General features: G+C 39.6%; 1 protein-coding gene across 6 annotated transcripts in view; it reads left to right on the forward strand.

Annotated features, from left to right (window-relative positions):
* Window positions 1-17,712, forward strand: part of GRIN2A (glutamate ionotropic receptor NMDA type subunit 2A) — a 425,841-nt gene that overhangs the window by 325,611 nt on the left and 82,518 nt on the right. For all 6 annotated transcript variants that reach the window (XM_039478380.2, XM_074381625.1, XM_003938743.4 and 3 more), the window contains one exon: window positions 10,255-10,460. In XM_039478380.2, coding sequence (XP_039334314.1) covers window positions 10,255-10,460 — 206 coding nt within the window. The remainder of the gene's footprint in view (window positions 1-10,254; window positions 10,461-17,712) is intronic.

The raw sequence follows: 17,712 nt of genomic DNA on the forward strand, positions 1-17,712 counted from the left end.
AGGCATGAGCCATTGCACCTGGCCTGTTTCATATTTGGAAGCCACTTCCTGTTAGAAGCATTTTTTAATTCCCTTCCAGATTAGGAAGCTGTGCTCTTCAACAACATCCTGTGCTTGCTCCAGGCATAGCGTTTGTCTCACTTCTTTGCTGTTGAGCTTTGACTTCTTTCCACCTAGACTAGAAACTCTGGGGATAGGACGTCCTCTCTGAGGGCTGTTCATCATTGCAGCCCCAGGGCTTCCTGCAATGCCCAGCACAATGGAAAGTACTGAACGCATGTGAGCTCGTGAATAAACAAGTGAGGGGAAAGTCTGTTCTAAAGCCAAAGAAAATGCAAAGATGAATTCCAGATGGAGAATTAGGTTCCATGGGAGTATTGGCATTTGAGCTAGGCCTGAAAAGAGTGGGTAGGATTTCAGTAGAGGGAGATCATAAGGAGAAGAATTTCAGGCACAAGAAATAGTGTAGGCATAGGCAGGAAAGTGGGTGTTGTTCAGGGTGTGTTTTATGAAAAAATGTATGCATGATTGTAGCTTTATGTCTTCTGTGTGTGTGTGTGTGTGTGTGTGTATGAGAGAGAGAGGGAGAGAGAGTGTAGTGGTGTGAGTGTATATGTTTGTGCTAGGTATGTGTATATTTGTAGTTGTGCATGTGGGCGTGAGTGTATATGTGTATAATGTGGATGTGGGTAGGCATAAGTGTACCTGTATATAAGTGTGTTTTATGTAGAGGTTTGTGTACAGATGCATAGGAATATGTATATACATATGTTTAAGTGTGTTGGTGGCATTGCTTGAGTTCTTATGATAACAGTAAAAATTGACATTCACCAGGCACATTATGTATCAAGCACCATTTTTAACACTATTTTAATTCTAGTAAACTCCCTATATGCAAGATGAAGTTAGGGACTTTTTATCTTTATTATGAATTCTTTCATGTTCAATTGTGAGTATGTGTAGGTATAAGTATGTGTGTGTTTTAGTGTGATGATGCAAGAGAGAATGAGAGAGAGAGAAAGTGAGAAAAAGAGAACAGTGAGGTTGATTGGGCCTCTATTACAGAGGAACTTTTACTATACAGGCAGTCTGGATTTGGTTTTGTGGGCAGCATGAGATGTAGAGGGACTTGAGCATGGAGTAGATCTATAATTTTGGTGTTTAGAGATTTGTTTTTAGGGGGTGGCTTCTGAGACCAGGAGACCTGTGATGAGGTTATTTTTAATTGTCTCTTGTAAGCATTTCATAAATAGATCAAATAAGATCTATTTGATCTATTTCATAAATAGATCAAATAAGATCATACACTCAGATCTCTTTGAAAGAGCCATGCACATCTATTAACCTAATTTCTTCCAGCCTTTTGCAGCCTCGGCAACATCCCTCTGAATTTATCTGGACGTTAAGAGGTGTATATTAACTTGAGACATACAATTTCTGGAGATGAAATTATCTCTGCTCTGAGAACATATTGGCTGAACATTTTGATAAGTAATCACTGACCTTTAAAGAACCTCTTTCTAGGAGCTGAAGAGCAATTAGCTTCCTAAAAGCACTGTATTTAAATTGTATTAATGAGAATGAAAAAAATCATTACAAAGTTAATCTACCCTTTTTATATTTCTTTTAGCAAAATCACTTTTCTCCGTCAGAGGTCAATTATTTTTCTTTGTATTCACAACTTCAGTATATTTTCTGAAAACACTCAAAGGCTTATCACCAAAATTCAGTTTATTCTGAAGGTAAAGATTTTTTTCTCCTCCCACACAACCTATTTTGTTGAATTGAGAACTGTTTTTAAGTACTAAAAAACTTTATAATAGAGATAAAAAGTATTTCCCTAATTCCTTTTGTGTAAGAAAGTCAGAAACCAGCTGGGTGTGGTGGCTCACCCCTGTAATCCCAGCACTTTGGGAGGCCAAGATGGGTGGATCACCTGGGGTCAGGAATTTGAGACCAACCTGGCCAACATGGTGAAACCCTGTCTCTACTAAAAAATATATATATGTGTGTGTGCGTGTGTGTGTGTGTGCACGTGTGTGTGTGTGTGTGTGTGTATATATATATATATATATATATATATATATATAGTTATCTGAGTGTGGTGTCCAGTGTCTGTAATCTCAGCTACTCGGGAGACTGAGGCAGGAGAATCACTTGAACCCAGGAGGCGAAGGTTGCAGTGAGCCGAGATCTCACCATTGCACTCCAGAGAGTGAAACTCCAACTCGGAAAAAAAAAAAAAAAAAACCCTCAAGCAATGCCATCCCCACTTTATTGCTCTCTTCTATCATTTTCTTACTTAGCTCAATATTATTTTTCTGATAAGTTGTTCTCTCATGACTGCCCTATTCTAATAGTTCCAGCATAAGTCCCATGGAAAACTCTCATTGGCTTAGCTTAGGTCACATGCATATTCCTGAGCCAATCAGTGTACTGATTGGCCAACGTGCCTATTCATGAAATAGGTGGCAGGCATCTCTCCGAGGGAAAATTAATATATCATAACCAAAAATCTCATAAATTAATGACAGATAGACAAAACAGCATAAGGCTATTACAGAATCCTTGGAGGAAATGTGGAGAAAAGCATGATTTATGGCTAAATCTACTGACATGGAAAAAACTGTGTCTAAAGCAAAGTAAAATTAGTATCAAGAAAAGGTCTTATGAAGTTAAAACATGAGATAATCTAAATTCCACTCTAAAATTGTTTCTCCATTGATTTAAACAATGACAAAATAGCAATACATAGCCCATAGTGTTGGATATTCCTCTGTGGGCTTCATATACATGAACTAATTTAGTCCTCTCAGCAATCCTGTGAATTATACTATTAACATTATCCCATTTTTCAGATGCTGAAACTGAGGCAAATAGACATTAAGCAATTTGCCCAAGTGGCACAGCTCACAAGTGGTAGAGCTGGGATTTGAAGCCAGCATAGCTGCCTCCAAAGTTTAATCTTCTGGCAACTTTGCTACTCTGTGTCTGAGAAAATACTTTCTGTTCTTAAAAAACTCTTTTTTGATTAAAAAACAGTTTTTGAATAAACTTTTTAGGTTAGACTAGTTTTATATTTACAGAAAAGTTGCAAAGGTAGTCCAATGATTTCTCACATACCCTATGCCCAGTTTCTCTGATTATTAACACCTGACATTCATATGGTATATTTATCACAATGAGTCCATTAATATATTACTGTTAACTAAAACCCATGCTTTATTCAGATTTCCTTAGTTTTTATCTAATCTTCTTTTTTTGTTTCATCCTGATATCTGATCCAGGATCCTGTATTACATGTAATCAGAATATTGCCTTAGGTTCCTTTTGGCTAGGACACTTTCTTAGACCTTCTTGTTTTTTAATGACCTTACAATTTGGAGGAGTACTGGTCAGATAGTGGTCTTCTAGAATACCCCTACGTTGGAATTTTTCTAATAGTTTTCTTATAATTACATCGAGGTTATAAGACCACACAGGAAGACCACCACATCATTAACATCACATATTAAGGATATATACTATTAGAAGGATTTATCATTGTCAATATTGGCTTTGACCATAGGGCTGACATCATGTCTGTCACATTTCTGCATTGTGAAGTTTTTCTTTTTTTTCTTTTTTTCTTCAGTGAAAAATTCTAATTGTATTTCTTCGCTGACTTAAAAATGAGTCCTGGATTGGAATCCTGGTTCTACTACTCTCAAACCATATGAATTGGACAGTTACTTAAATTCCATGCCTCAGTTTCCTCATCTATGAAATGGAGATAATAGAGTAGCATGTTATTCATTAGTCTATTTTTAGAATTACAGAAATTAGTATTTAAAGCTTTCAGAATAGTAGAAACAGAAAGACTTATTTTTATCATTTCATGTAATCCTTATAACAGCTTGGTGACCTTGTTGTAACCTTTAAAATATGAAGAAACTAAATTTCAAAGAGGGAAGTAATGATTAAGCAGTGCTCTAGGTTTTCACTGACTGAGTTTAAATTCTTGCTGTGACCCCTATGATCTGACCTGAGCAAGAAACCTAGTATTTGTAAGCCTCAGTTTTCTCAACACGCATTGAGGAGAATTATAGTTATCTATGTCCTAGAGTTGCCTTGAGGATTGAGTCCTATAATATATAAAAATCCCTTAGCATTATTCCTAGAAACATATAGTAAAGCCCTAATCAATGTTAACAGTGGACTTTGTCATTATTGTCCACTGTGTCCCAGCTAGGAATGAACAAGTCAGGATTTGAATTCATGCCCTTCTCCAGAGAGTGAGGAAGAGCCAGCTTTGACAAAAGCCTCAGATTTAAGTACCACTGTTTTTTTTTCTGCAGTATGGAGAATTAATATCCAAGAAGGCTTTATTGACCATGTTCTTCTTTCCTCAGTCTTCCAGTTGGTTCTCAGAACCATCCTACCTCCTTTTTTAGAGGTAGCTTGCCATTTGGCTGTTTTCTGAAGTCCCTTCTCTCTGGGTGCAAGGCTGCCCTAACATGGTTGCCATACAGAATTAAACATCAAGTAAGGAATGCTATCTTCACCCCTCCTCTAATTATGTACTTGTTACCCTGATCTCAAATCAGGAGAGATTTGGGAGAGCAGCTTATCCTTGAATTTTACATAGAGTGCTAGATTCAAAAGGCCTTAGAGATTACCTAATTCAAACCCACTCCCCTCATTTCTGTTACAGTGAGGAGAATGAAACCCAATAAGTGAGGTCAAAAGTCAAGGGAGTACCATGGAAGAAATTCAGATGACACTTTGCCAATTGAGTCTTCTGCTGCAGAAGCTCATTTTCCTGAAGATAAGTTTAACAGATGTTGAATTAATGATAATAGTACCACATATGTAGAACTTTCTGTGTGCCAGGAACTGTGCACTCAGAGATGTTTGTTGTCATTATCTTATAAGTAAGCCTCATAACAGCATATGAAGTAGAGTGTTGTTGTCATTTGGTGATTGAGTGAACTGAGGTTCAAAAAGATTATGTGGTTTGTGCAAGGTCACAGGGCTAAAGCAATGATAAGATTTGAACCTGTTCATCTGTCTAATCTCTAAGCCTGTAGTATTAATGATTCTGAACCCTCTTGTCCTATGCCATGTAAAGGAGAGAAGAGAGGGGTTCTGTGCAATGAAGTTGATTCCTGAAAAGTCAGTGTGATCCCTATGTGCGTATACATGTGCATGTGTCCAACACACACACGCAAGTGTGCTCGCCTGTCCTGGTTGTGTATAAATCTAACCAGAAGTTTGGCAAGGCGTCCTGGAACTTCATGTTCCCTCCATGCTACAAAAATAGGAACGTGATTGACAATGACTATATCATTTCACTTGCTCTGATGCATTGAAGCCTCATTCCTAAAATCACTGCTGGAGGAAATGTGGTATAACCCTGGTATTGACTCACTCTTGACAATAGCTTATATGGGTCAGGACTGCTGATGTAAAGTTATAGACTAAGCTGAGTGGTGTTCATTTTTATGGAGGTGATTGGGAACAGGAAAAGGGTCCAGTTTAGAGAATAGCAGAAGAGTCACCATCAGGTCCAAGGTGGGAGCAGAGAGACTGTGGGCTACCATCTTCAGAGTGCACAGGGTTCTTCCATTTTGGATACAACCTCTAAAGAAAGGCACTGAGAGCATACATACTCCATGCCACTGTGAAAATTGAGGCAAGCACAGGCAACATGACAACTGAAACTGAGGTCTTCTGGATTTAACCCATTGGATCTTACTTTCCCCCTGAATACATCAGAGTGGCTGGAGTCCCTTTTTAAATGGCATCAGCATGATGGTATTTGCTTTCTCTGGGGGAAATTTAATAACCAGAGGCCGTTCAGACAGCCACCCTCAATGGCTCTGAGTCTTTGGGGCTGAAGTTGCAGTAAGAATAAGAGAGAGAATACAGGTCCTTGATGCTTCCATATTTTGCCTAGGGTACAAGATTCCAAATCAGAGTCACATATGGACACATTGATCATTCTACTAACATTTTCTGACTCATGCACATTTAAAACATACAGCCTGTATGTTTATTCACTCCACCAGAAACTACCCACTACATCCCTCCATGTGACATGCCCAGAGTTAGATGCTGTGAACATAGAAACTAATCATTATGCATATAAAATTCCTGCTGGAAGTCATAGACTCATAGGTAAAACATATACATAAACACATAGATTACTTTAGATTATTGAGGTATAATATTAAGAAATGAAATTTATGTATTTAAATCAAATTAAGGATTTGTGAATCATTATATGAGAATTTTTTCTCTAATACAAGAGGAGTGAGTGGGAGTATAAATGAAACAAGACTGGTCCTGAGTACTAATTATTGAAGCTGGATATTGGGAATATGGAGGTTCAGTATATGATTCTACTATTACATACATTCAAACATTTCCATAATAAAAAAAATTGGATTGAGTAGGCAAAGATGATTCCATCTTCAGGCAGGTTATATATGGACATAAATCTATAGTGACTTCTATAATCTTTTTCCATTCTGTCCATTGAACTAGATTGATTGTTAGTCCATTTGGGTTGCTATAAAAGAATACCATGGACTGGGTGGCTTATAAACCACAGGAACTTGTTTCTCATGCTTCTGTAGACTGGGAAGTCCAAATCAAGGTGCCAGCAGATTTAGTGTCTGGTGAGAGCTGCTTCCTGGTTCATAGACAGCAATCTTGTTGCATACTCATGGTGGAAAAGGCAATGGGTCTCTCTGGGGCCTCTTATAAAAGCCCTCATCCCATTCATGAGGCTTCCACCTTCATGACCTAATTATCTCCTAAAGGCACCTTCTCCTAACACCAGCACATTAGGGGCTAGGATTTCAACCTATGAATTTTGGAGGGACACAAACATTCAGTCTATAGCAAACCCTTAAGGTAAATCCCATCTTCTTAATAGAGCCTGCAAGGCTTTGCATCTTCTGGTATCCACCATTCTTTCTTTCTCTGCTCCTCCACAATTCCTTCCCACAACTGCTACAGTCCAACTTATCCTGAATTTCCAATTTCAGCTTGAAAGTGTAACCTCTTCAGGGAAGATGTCTCTGATGTCTTTTCCCCTATATGCTCTCTTAGACCCATGTTTCATTTCTTCCCCACAGTTTGTATGAACATATGTTTTTATATAATTATTTGACTCATGTGCCTTCCCAGTTAGCACAAAAATTTCATGCAAGCAAACATTTTATCATTTATGGTATCCTCAGTGTCTAGCATAGTGCTTGGAACCTAGTAACCACTCAACACATATTTATGGAATGACTCTGCTAAACCTGTCTACAAACATTGGACTCTGTTACAGTCCCTTGTAAATAGGAATGTAGGAAGGGAAAGTGAAGAATGTCTGCTCTCCTTTATCTGGTATATATAATTTAGTAGTTGAGATTTTTGGTGTTTGCAATGGGGTGCCGAAGGGCCTATCAGATCAGAGAAGAAAAGAGCTCTCAGGATCTAGGGCAACATTGACACAGCAGCTTCAGCTCTTGATGACGTTCTTTCCACCCACCACTCACCTTCATCCTTTTTGGCTGACCCATGTATACTTTACTTGGATGTGTCAGGAAGGGAGAGTAGAATGTGGAGAAGATTTAGGAAGTTTCTGCACTCTGGGCACTAATAAACCTTTGCAACTTTCTTTCCATGAGTCAGCATTGGACTGAAACTTTTGCCTGACTCCCATGGTGTGGGGGTTGTTATGTGGTCAATGACATCATCAAAGATTCTGCTAGTCTTTGCCTAATTTACATTATTTTGGGACTTTAAGAAACATGTCTGCAAGGAAGAAAGAGTCTTGGAGCTCTAACGTGGTTCCTGCAGCTCAATTCACAGAAGCACTGTGTATATAGTGAGAAAGCACCTTCAGGTTCAGAAAGCCCCATGGTATAACTCTGGTTCCACCACTTATTTGCTCTGTGAGTTTAAGCAAGTCACATAACCTCTCTGTGTTTCAGCTCCCTGAACTGAGAAGTTGGAATAATAATGCTTACCATGAAGAATCTGTGGGAATTAAACTAAGTGGTGATATTGGTACATTTCCTGACTATACAGAAGTGCTCAAAGTTATGTCATTAAAATTATAACATCAAAATGCTATGGTGGTGTTATTAGCATATTTTCTGACTATACGGAAGTGCTCAAAAGTTATGTCATTATAATGATAATATCAAAATGCTATGGTGGAGATAGGTGCAAAGTTCTGTGTTACTAAGAAAGGCAGGAATGATTTTACGGATAAGGTGATAGTTCAGCTATGTCTTAAATGCCAACAACAACAATAGTAAAATAATAGCAGCCACCATGTTTGTTATATGCCATGCCAGGTCCTGCACTCTATATTTTTGGTACTTTTTAGCTCATTCAAATCTCACTGAAGTCCTTACGGTAATACCCTGTTGCTCTCTTCACTGTACAAATAGAGAAAGTAAAGCTCAGATAGGTTGAATGACTTTCTCAAAGCTGCTCAGATAGTGGGTGAAGCCAGGATTAACACCTAGTTCCGTCTGACTTCAAAAGCCATTCTCTTACCCACTGAACTACCCAACCTCTCTTGAAGGTTGTGTTTGAGTCATCCAAGACAAATGGAAAGAAAAGGGATTGGTATAACATGTTCCAAAAGGAAAACCTTGTATATTTCTTTACCTATTTGCGTGTTTTAGTATTTTTGGTTTGTTCTATCTCATACAGCTGACTGACAGTTACAAGAAGGCAAGAGTCATTCTGTTTTAGCCGTCATTAATCCCATGCTGGCACTGGGACATAGTAGGTCTTCAATAAATTTATATCAAATGAATGAAGAATTTGATGGACTCAACATTCTCCCCAGCCTGTTACATATCACAGCATGAATAAATGAACATGTGCGTGTGTGTTTGACTGAATTGCTCTACTCGCCTTCCTATCTTAAAAAGAAATGGATCAGCAATGCTGGACAATTTTGTAATTAGCCACAGGAAATGTTTCTTTACAGCCAGCAAAAATTTTCCAGCCCATCTGATGAGGTAATCTTAGAGAGCACTGATTTTCTTCTCTCCTCCCACCCTGTCACCTCTCCTGGTGTCCGGCATGTTCAAATTCTCTTTAAGGGCCTGAGATTCATTTCTGGTGACACTTAATGTTACAGGAGGAGAGGCGAGTGGGTCATGTCAACACAGACAGGCCTGGATTTGGCACTTAGCTTTTCAGACGAGGTGTTTTCCTCGAGGTTGGTATTACAAATAAAGCGCTGACCTGTGGTGTCAAGCAATCGCATGTGGGAGCAGGAGGAGAAAGGAGTAGCAGCGCGGGGGCAGCTTCCTCCCAGCATGTATGTGAACAGTGCCAATAAGCTGTCAACTAAAATTAAGGTTCAAAATATACAGCCTTCAATTTGATTTCACTAAGATGCCGACTGCTGCTCCGAGGGAATACAATCGATTCTATTTTGACAGGTCTTGATGCACGCTAAGCAGTAACAGTCTCCACTCTGCGCAGGATTAATAAAAGTTCAGCTTCATTTGCAACTTAAACAGAACCGTATCTGGGGTCAAAACAATGCTTTTCATTTCCCCATCTGCTCCATCTGTCTCTCGTGTTGTCTTACTCCCCAGTCCTCTTCTTTTCACTCTCCAGCTTCATCTTCTTCTCCCCTTTTCTCTTTTTCTTCATCTTAGCACCTTTTTTTTCTTCTTTTTACTTAATCTTCTATATACTTAAAAACAATATGGAGTCCCTATGATGTGCCAAGCACTGTGCTTTTGCTTTTCCTGCACTGCCTTATTGAATTCCCATGGCCTCCTTATGAAGTAGGGGGAATTGTGTTCACTATACAGATGAGAAAACAGAAGATCATAGGATTAAGGGCTTGCCTAGAGCTGTGCAGCTAATAAGGGGTACAGTTGGAGATTCAAACCCAGACCTCTCTGATCCTGAAAGTTTATGACGTTTCCATGCCATCCATGTTTCTGACCTCTGGCAAAACGTTAGAACCACCTGGGGAGCTCTCAAGGTGTCAGTGCCTGTGCACTGCCTGCAGAGACGCATATTTGATTCCTCTGGGGATGAGAGGGGCTGGGATGGAGAACTACCCCGTATCCTGTTTTCTCTTTATACCCATTTGTCTTTGCACAGAAGTAGATTCATATGTTGAGGTATGTGGCAGAAAGGCTCTTGAGACGGGTGGATGGCTCCGGCAAGGAAAGGATTTGCCTCTCCAGAAATCAGCGGCGCGGCTGTGTCCTTGTGTTTGTGCTGCAGGTGGGCAAGTGGGAGAACCAGACGCTGAGCCTGAGGCACGCCGTGTGGCCCAGGTACAAGTCCTTCTCCGACTGCGAGCCGGATGACAACCATCTCAGCATCGTCACCCTCGAGGAGGCCCCGTTCGTCATCGTGGAAGACATCGACCCGCTGACCGAGACGTGTGTGAGGAACACCGTGCCATGTCGGAAGTTCGTCAAAATCAAGTGAGTGGCAGGGCTGCTGTCACCTGAATGTACCCAATCCTTAAAGAGAGCCTGAGTCATTGATTGTGACAATATCTATACTTGAATCACAAAATGCCATAGAAAACACACTCCGTTATAGTAGGCATGATACAATAATCAGGTTTAAAAAGACTTAGATACATTCCTGGAGATGTGCCAAATTTGCATTCACTTAATTACAACAGCAATATAAGGTGGGTAGTTTTGCCCATTGTAAATATGATAAAACTGAGTTGTGAGAAGATTATCAAACATGTTCCAAGCCATCTAGCTAGGAAATGAAAGAGGTAGGACTCAAACAGTGGTCCCGCTGACTCCATAGTCGCGTTTTTAACCCTTAGGTTGGATCAGTCCTCCCCTTCAGTCTTTAGTTTAATTTATTCATTCATTTATTTTTGAATAAACATATTTAAAATGTATTTTTAATATTTAAAAATATATAAAACATATATATGTATTTATATAAAGTATATTTTATATATTTGAAATATGTAAAACATCATATTTTAAATATTAAAAAATATAAATGGTCATGTTTTTATACATTAAAATATATAACATTATATTTTATGCATTACAATATATAAAATATTTTTTTACATGAAAAATATATAAAATAATATATTTTTATACATTAAACATATAAAACATTATATTTTTATATATTAAAAATATATATGGTTGGACACAGTGACTCATGCCTATAATCTCAGCACTTTGGTTGGCCGAGGTGGTGGGTCACTTGAGGTCAGGAGTTGAAGACCAGCCTAAGCAACATGGCAAAACCTTGTCTTTACCAAAAATACAAAAATTAGCCAGATATGCTGGCAGGTGCCTGTGATCCTGGCTACTCAAGAGGCTGAAGTATGAGAATCACTTGAATCTGGGAGGCAGAGGTTGCAGTTAAGTCAAGATCGAGCCACTATACACCAGCCTAGGTGACAGCGAGACTCTGACTCAAAAATAAATAAATAAATAAATGAAAATAGAAATATATAAGATATTATATATTTTGACATATTGAAATATATAAAACGTATTTTAATACATAAACATATACAACATTATATATTTTTATATGTTAAAAATATTTACAAAATTATATATTCTTATATATAATGACAGGGTTTCTGTCACCCAGGCTGGAGTGCGGTGGTGTGATCACAGCTCACTGCATCCTTGAATTCCTAGGCTCAAATGATCCTCCTACCTCAGCCTCCTGAGTAGCTGAGACTACAGGCCTACACCATCATATCTGGCTCATTTTTTAATTAATTTTTTTTGAAAGACAGGGGTTTTGCTATGTTACTCAAGCTGGTCTCAAACTCCTGGCCTTAAATGATGCTCATGCCTTGGCCTCCTCAGTCACTGGGATTACAGATGTGAGTCACTGTGCCCAACTTCCTTTAGTCTTTTTAAAAATAATCATTTCGTTTCCACTTTTCTTGCTATCCCTTCCCTTTCCCCAGCACATTCTTCTTCCCATCTCTTTGATAGATTCCAGATCCATGCTTCTCAAAAATATTAAAAATGTCTCTCCATTTGAGAGTGAACACACACCTTGCATGTTACTTTCTGATAGAATCCAGGTGCAAATGGAACTTCTGGCAGTTTCTCAGCTCATCAACGCAAGCAGGCACCGCATCTTTGTCATTTCTCCTTTTATTATGAGTGAAGCTGACATTGTCCATGATGCGGTTTCCTTAATCTACAAACACTGTGGGGACACAGAAACCTCCATGGCCTACTCCAAGGCCCTGATCCTGGTGTTTCCTAATGCAAATATAAGCAAAAACACCACCTCATGGGAGACTAACAGAAGAAAAAGGCCAGCTCTTGGATGGAAGCTTAATTATTTTCTCAGTATTTTCTGATCTGTTTCTTTGGCCTGATTCGAACTCATCCTTGAAGTGTAGCTCCTGCGTCCCCAAGCTGGGTTAGCTCTTCCTACTTCCACAGTACCTGGATCTATCCCTGTCTCTCTACCCTCATCACCTGTTTTTACAGTATATAGTTTTCCTGTCTTCTCCCTGTCTTCTGAGCCACCTACGTATAGGGAATGTGACTTATTAATATTTGTACCCTCAGTTACAAGGACACAGCATGACACACCAATATTTGTTTCATGACTAGGAAGAGATATTTTTACATCCTCATTTCAAACTCCAGTCTCAGCCATTATCACACAAGATGCAAGTCCCCAGATCTCAGTACTTGAGATCAGGATCTCACAACATCTAATTGTTTAATAAGGGGCTCTTTCCCTTTCACTTCACTTCTCTCACTTGCCATCGCATAAGATGTGCCAGCTCCCCCTTCTTTTTACATAAAGATATAATATATAATTGCTAAATGTATTATGAAGGCCTGTTTTGGTTTGGAGAAAATTTTATCAATGAGGGCACAAATGTCAGCCTCTTTGGAGTTGAAATCCTGAATATATCATGCAATAAATAAATGTACCCCTTCTTAAAAGGTCCTTTCTTTCTCCAGTGTCTCCATGGTGGCTCCCTGGGATGAAGCTTTTTTTTTTTTTTTTTGAATAAGCAGTTCCCCAGCCTCCCCTCCCCTGGGGATAAGGAAGAGGTAGGGCCCACCAAGGAAGAGCAAGTAGACAGCCCATTTTTTGGGTCATGAATGTTTTAGTGATTTTTGCTGAATTTCTTTACAGTGAAATAACACAGACATTGTTTTAAATAAAATTGTTTTAATAAAAAATAATGAATGAATGTGCATTAAGCAGAGTTTACATGTTAGGCACATTGCTGGGCACAGGGGACACATGGATGAACAGGGCAGACAAAAGACTACATGATTAGAAAACAATTCAACCAGTGAAGAAACAGGCAACCCCATGTTGTAATAAACCTTGTGATGAACAGAAAAAGAGTGGTGTGAGAAGAGAGTAAATTGGGGTACGTGGGGTTACTTTAGCTCACAGAGGTAAGGTATAAGGTGATATATACAGGATGAGAAGGAGCCAGACATGTGAAGATCTGGGGAAAGGCTTCCAAGTAGATGCAATGGCAGGTGCAAAGGCCCTGGGGAGGAGAGGAGCTTGAAAGTTTGGGAAATAGAAGGAAACCCAATGCAATGCTAGAGAGTGATGAGTTACAAGGAGGACGGAGCTGATGATGTGGGAAAGTTGTCAGAGGATGTTCTAATTTGGATGGGTGTTCTTTGAGCAGAACTTGGCCTGAGGAAGAAAGCAAAGTGGCTGGCACAAAGCAGAGTGTAACCTCAGTGGGACACCTCCTCTATGATAACGATACCCTCTATGTTTCAAAACAGCAATCAAATGAGGCCTCTTGTGCTCCAGAATTAGTAATAGGAGTTTAGAATTGTTAAAATCCAAAGCCTTGGAGCTGAAAACAAGTAGATCCCCAAGTACTGAGTCACATTTGTATGAAGAAGAGAAATCAAAACAAATTGCTCTCTTTAAAAGAATTGACTTTTCTGTTAGACTATCAACAGCTTAACAGGTTCAAATACACGTTTTTGGTTTTTGTTAGGAGATAGTAGCTTGCAGCTTTGCTTCTTCCACTTGGGGATATGAGAAGTTTACCATGTGTCTAGATGAAATGAAAGTCTTTGACTCATGTGAGAGCAATAGAGAATTGCTAGGATCCACTAATCCCAACATTAAAGAAGATGAGATCAATTGCATATCCTACAGGGAAAGTCTTTGAGGCAGGCTGATCATGATTGTGTGAAACCTTTTCTCGCTTCTGGTAAATGGCAGGGTCTTCTAAGAATGCCAGGTAACAGGAAATGAGTTGAGAAATCTGACTTTCTTTCTAATCTGTTAGTTGGGTGATAAAGACATGCAGAGAAAATTGGAAAAATCATTTGGCCTGATATGTAGTGAGAAATGGCCATACTGTCAATTAAGCTCCCAAACTGTCAAACCGTTGGTGGGAAGAAAGGAAATTTATTTTTAAGTGCTGGATGAGATTTGTCTGAGTCTCCGGGGTGGACAGGAGCCAACCCAGGACCTGAAGGCAGCTCTGACTCGCATGGCTGTGTTCACAGCCACTGGCTATACTGGGAAATTGTAGAGCTGGTAAACTGGACAATTTGTTGGATCCCTTTCCCCATATTTGTTTTCATGAGTCATTGCCTCTCTTGGGTGGTGGTGGAGCACTGAGAGAGATCACACGGGGACCATTTCTCAGTCTGTGTAGTTAAGTCACATCCCCTGCACGCCCACACAAGGGCTGTAATAGGAACCAACAGACGTTCCCAATTACAAGCTGGTCTGCAATTCCATAATTACTGTGATAAATTCAACTATTGCATTTGCTGTGTGCCTTTTTCATCCTGTGTCCCCAGGGCCCGGTATAATGTCTTGTGCGCAGTAGGCACTTAGTGGGTAGTTGTTGGGTGAAAATGCATCAATGATCATTTGCATTTAGAAATACATGTCATGTTCAGGGATATGGGTGAGATAACTCATAAACTGACTAAGGTTTCCAGGGAAACCAAAGAATGCCACTATATGCCTGTGACACTGAATCTTGAACCTAGGGCATCTAAAACTTTTGTCTAATCTCCCACATATCTTGACCAGGTGAAGGAAGAGCTTGCGATATGGGAGGAAGGGAAGGAACATAGAATGAAGGTGATAAAAATGAGCAGAGGTAGTAAAAGGGTGTCAATGTGTGGCCAACAGTTGCCCCGAAGAAAAAGAGAGAATTCAATTTTGATGCATTTTTCAGAGCCATGTATACCAAGAAGGAAATGGTATCTGGACATTCCATCAACTTAATGTGCTTAAGACACATTTCTATTATATTTGTGGCAGTTTTAACTCTAGCCTGACCCCCTCTGTTCTGGGTAATTGGTGGAAATGGAGCTGGCACCTACCCGGTGACGATACAGCATTGAGGTTGCTAATCATCACATCTAAATATATACAGATGTGACCTCCCTCTACCCCCACACTAAGGGTGGTGGATCACAGCAGGTCATCCAGCCTCTGGGCAAGAGAGTAAAGTTTCTATGCTGGTCTGAGCTAACAGAAGCAGAGTTGTTGAGTACAAGTCACCAACAGGATGTGGGGGTGGAATGGGGTAGAGAGTGATTTAAGACAGGTGATCTGTGATCCTGAGATAAAGGAAAGCATTGGTAAGCAGGTGTTATTTACAACCCACTTCTGTCACTCAAAATTATGTTTTCCAGCTGAGTATGGTGAGTCACACCTGTAATCCCAGAACTTTGAAAGGCCAAAGTGGGAGGATCACTTGAGGCCAGGAGGTGCAGGCTGCAGTGAGCCATGATCTCATCACTGCAACCCAGCCTAGGCAACAGAGCAAGAGTATATTTCTTAAAAAAATTGTTCTGTCAAATCTGCCCACCTTCATGGATACAGAGATGATGTATACCACATACATCAATCTTGCTCGATGTGTGTATTGTCAATTACATCAGTAGTACGTACTTACTACACAATTTGGGGAAAAAACCCTAAAAATAAAAAGAATTTTTTTCAGCATTTTGAAACAGCTATGCTTCACACTTTTTTCTTTTTCTTTCTTTCTTTATTTTTTTCTTTTGAGACAGAGTCTTGCTCTGTCACTTAGGCTGGAGTGCAGTAGAGCAATCTTGGCTCACTGCAACCTCTGCCTCCCGGGTTCAAGCAGTTCTCATGCCTCCTGCATAGCTGGAGGTGTGTGCCACCATGCCCAGCTAATTTTTAAATTTTTAGTAGAAATGGGGTTTCTGCATGGTGGCCAGGCTGGTCTCAAACTCCTGACATCAGGGGATCTACCCACCTTGGCTTCCCAAAGTGCTGAGATTACAGGAATGAGCCACTGCGCCAGTCCTATGCTTCATATTTCATTGGTTTTTCCATATGGTTATTTCATAAGCTCCTCTGTTTTTATATAGCTGTGATTATTCTGTTTGTACCACTTTATAACTTGCTTTTTTCATGTGACATGGAAGCATAAGAATTCTCCTGTGATGATGTTGGATTTCCATAGACATCACTTTAGTGCTTAGGTAACACTCCAATGTGTGGCTGTGCCAAAAATGGGATATTCAAACAGAGAACGTGTTCATGAAATGCATGATTCAAAGACAGGGTTGAGATCATGGGATGTCCATTAATGAAGCATATTGCCCAGAGAGGCCTTGATCTTACGTGAGTTGTCTAAGTACTTTTTGCTATCAGTTGGGTAGACCATCTTTCTTTTTTTTTTCTTTTTCTTTTCTTTTCTTTCTTTTTCTTTCTTTTTTTTTTCTTTTGAGACAAAGTTTCAGTCTTGTTGTCCAGGCTGGAGTGCAATGGCCTGATCTTGGCTCCCTGCAACCTCCGCCTCCAGGGTTCAAATGATTCTCCTGCCTCAGCCTCCCAAGTAGCTGGAACTACAGGCACCTGCCACCATGCCTGGCTAACTTTTCTATTTTTAGTGGAGACAGGGTTTGTTATGTTGGCCAAGCTGGTCAACATAACCTCAGGTGATCCACCTGTCTCAGCCTCCCAGAGTGCTGGGATTTCAGGTGTGAGCCACCACACCTGGCCTTTTTTCTTTTTAAAGGTATTTCTCTGATTTGCGTAGGTGTCCTTTGAATATGACTTGTTCAGGCAAATACAGCAGGGTGACTGGTACAAAGCAATAAGTATACCCTTGGTAGAGTATACGATAGCCTTTAAGATAGCTTAAATTTTAATAGGGCTTTTATATGATCAAGGATCTTGCTTTTAGAAGTGTCTCATTTTGTACTACATGTCACATAGGTAAGTAGGGAAGATGTTATTTCTAAGCCCTCATGTAACATTTGGCTCTATCAAGAGAAGTGAAGTCCACAGACTCAGGCATGGAATAGAACTCAGGTCTCCTGATTCTTGGCTGAGGAGTTCTCTGGTTACCATCACTTCTCCCCCTTGATTTCAAGCCTCCGTAATTATAGAATGAATCAAAACCCTGCTTTCTCTGAGAATTTCACATCCTCCTCTCTTCCATTCAGTAATAAGTTTTTATGACTCAGTTTAGATCAGATGACTAACTCTAATCTAAAGTTGTTGTATATGTTACGAATTCTTAAAGATTTAAAAGTTGGTATTTTTTACCTGTTTAATGGATGTGTAAATATCACCTAATTCAGAAAATGACATGGAGATTAATTCAACAATTAGTGTAAAGCCTTTAGGATAGTGCCTAGCAAATAGTAATTACTCAATAAGTGTTAGCTCTTGTCATGATAACTGCTATAATTAAGGATACTC

Source organism: Saimiri boliviensis, chromosome 12 (assembly GCF_048565385.1).
Source record: "Saimiri boliviensis isolate mSaiBol1 chromosome 12, mSaiBol1.pri, whole genome shotgun sequence".
Classification (NCBI taxonomy): Eukaryota; Metazoa; Chordata; class Mammalia; order Primates; family Cebidae; genus Saimiri; species Saimiri boliviensis.